Here is a 2,440-nt window from a genome sequence, read left to right as displayed (position 1 = left end):
GTTTCACCATGTTAGCCAGGATGGTCTCGATCTCCTGACCTCATGATCCGCCCTCCTCAGCCTCCCAAAGTGCTGGGATTACAGGCGTGACCCACCGCACCCAGCCAAAAATAAATACATTTTCTAATTTGGCCTCAACATCTCCCCCAAGCTGCTCCTTATCCATGTCCATTTCCCAGGGACTGCCTCTGCATGCCAGAGCCTTGGGCCTGGTCTTAGACGGCTCCCGCCTTTCCCCCAACCTGTCAGTCTCACGGCTGCTCCTTCTGGCCTTGGGAGTGTCTCATTCACTGGCCTCGCCCTGCCCTCCCCGACCTCTCCCGTCTGTGCCCTGTCCTGGACTCTTTCCCTGGCTTGGGGCTTCCACTCTTACCTGCTCCAACCTATCCTTTTTCATACAGTAACTTTCTGACACTCATATCTGACCCTGCCCTCCCCTGCTCAAAGCCCTTCTGTGGCTCCCCAGTGCCCTCAGAACAGAGTCCAAACTCCTTAGCCTGGCATTCAGGGCCTTTTACCCGTCATGCTACAGCAGTCACAGGCTGGGACAGGAGTTTTCTGAACACAAACACACATCACATCTCCCAAGCTCAAGAAGCCCACCTTTCCTCACTCCTGCCTTACCCCATTCCTGTATACCCAAGGCCCACGATTAGACTCCCCTCTGTCAACACTTCACCTGTTTGGTCTTTGCAAGGTTCCACCACTGGGCGGGGGAGGGGGCCCAGCCTGGCACCCCACCCCCACTCCAGCCAGGGCTCAGGTCTCCAACAACAGAACCAGAGCCACTCAACAGCGCTGGAACCCATTCAGTGGGGCCTGGGGCCCCTCATCTCAAGCCGGGAGGGCTTTTGGGGAGGGGCGCAGCCCCTGGCAAACTGACAGTGTGGCCTGGAGATTTGGGGGTGCCAGGGAAGCAGGGGCCAACCTCATAGGAGGAGGCACGAGTGCGGTTCTCTTTCCCCCACTGGGGGGCCTGCTGTGTTGACGGCCAGGCGGGAGGCCTGGGCGGCAGAGCCAGTGGCGCAGGGGCCTGGGCAGGGCAGTATCTGGCAGCGGGGACACCATGGCTACCATCCAGTCGGAGACCGACTGCTACGACATCATCGAGGTCTTGGGCAAGGGGACCTTCGGGGAGGTAGCCAAGGGCTGGCGGCGGAGCACAGGCGAGATGGTGGCCATCAAGATCCTCAAGAACGACGCCTACCGCAACCGCATCATCAAGAACGAGCTGAAGCTGCTGCACTGCATGCGAGGCCTGGACCCTGAGGAGGCCCACGTCATCCGCTTCCTTGAGTTCTTCCACGACGCCCTCAAGTTCTACCTGGTCTTCGAGCTGCTGGAGCAAAACCTTTTTGAGTTCCAGAAGGAGAACAACTTCGCGCCCCTCCCTGCCTGCCACATCCGTACAGTCACCCTGCAGGTGCTCAGAGCCCTGGCCCGGCTCAAGGAGCTGGCGATCATCCACGCTGATCTCAAGCCTGAGAACATCATGCTGGTGGACCAGACCCGCTGCCCCTTCAGGGTCAAGGTGAGTAGGGGCCGTCTAGGGTGGCTGAGTCCCTAGTTCCTTATCTTTTTCTCAGCTTCTTCCAGCCCTAGATGGTGTGTGTGTGTGTGTGTGTGTGTGTGTGTGTGAGATGGACTTTCATTCTGTTGCCCAGGCTTGAGTACAGTGGCACAGTCTCAGCTCACTGCAACCTCTGCCCCCTGGGTTCAACTGGGTTCAAGTGATTCTCCTGCCTCAGCCTCCCGAGTAGCTGGGATTACAGGGATGCACCACCATGCCCAGCTAATTTTTTTTGTACTTATTGGAGACGGGGTTTCATCATGCTGGCCAGGCTGGTCTCGAACTCCTGACCTCAAATGATCCACCCGCCTCGGCCTCCAAAAGTGCTGGGATTATAGGCGTGAGCCACTGTGCCCAGCCTACTTTTTAAAATTTTTAAGATATTTATTTATTTAGTTTCAGAGACAAGGTCTTGCTCTGTTGCCCAGGCTGGAGTACAGTGGTACAATCATAGCTCACTGCAGCCTTAAACTCCTGAGCTCAAGCGATTCTCCCACTTTAGCCTTCCAATTAGCTGAGTCCATAAGCACACACCACTGTGCCTGGCGAATTAAATTTTTTTTTTTTTTTTTTTTTGTAGAAACGAGGCCTTGCTATGTTGTCCAGGCTGGTCTTGAACTCCTGGGCTCAAGCAATCCTCCTGCCTCAGCTTCCCAAAGCACTGAGATTATAGGCAGGAGCCACTGTGCCTAGTCTCTTCAGACACTAAGATTTCTCTTGTCGGCCGGGCGCGGTAGCTCAAGCCTGTAATCCCAGCACTTTGGGAGGCCGAGACGGGCGGATCACGAGGTCAGGAGTTCGAGACCATCCTGGCTAACACGGTGAAACCCCGTCTCTACTAAAAAATATAAAAAGCTAGCCGGGCGAGGT

The 2,440-nt window shown here is 56.0% G+C and overlaps 1 protein-coding gene across 1 annotated transcript in view; it reads left to right on the top strand.

The window, feature by feature from the left end:
• Positions 1 to 747: 747 nt before the first annotated feature.
• HIPK4 (homeodomain interacting protein kinase 4) overlaps positions 748 to 2,440 on the top strand; it is a 19,684-nt gene continuing 17,991 nt past the window's right edge. Inside the window, exon 1 of the mRNA XM_011952475.1 lies at positions 748 to 1,531. Coding sequence (XP_011807865.1) covers positions 1,067 to 1,531 — 465 coding nt within the window. The 5' untranslated portion in view covers positions 748 to 1,066. The remainder of the gene's footprint in view (positions 1,532 to 2,440) is intronic.

This window comes from Colobus angolensis, unplaced genomic scaffold (assembly GCF_000951035.1).
Source record: "Colobus angolensis palliatus isolate OR3802 unplaced genomic scaffold, Cang.pa_1.0 Scaffold34, whole genome shotgun sequence".
NCBI lineage: Eukaryota > Metazoa > Chordata > Mammalia > Primates > Cercopithecidae > Colobus > Colobus angolensis.
The sequence above is the reverse complement of the archived record's forward strand: the minus strand, read 5'-3'. Positions and strand labels throughout refer to the sequence as shown.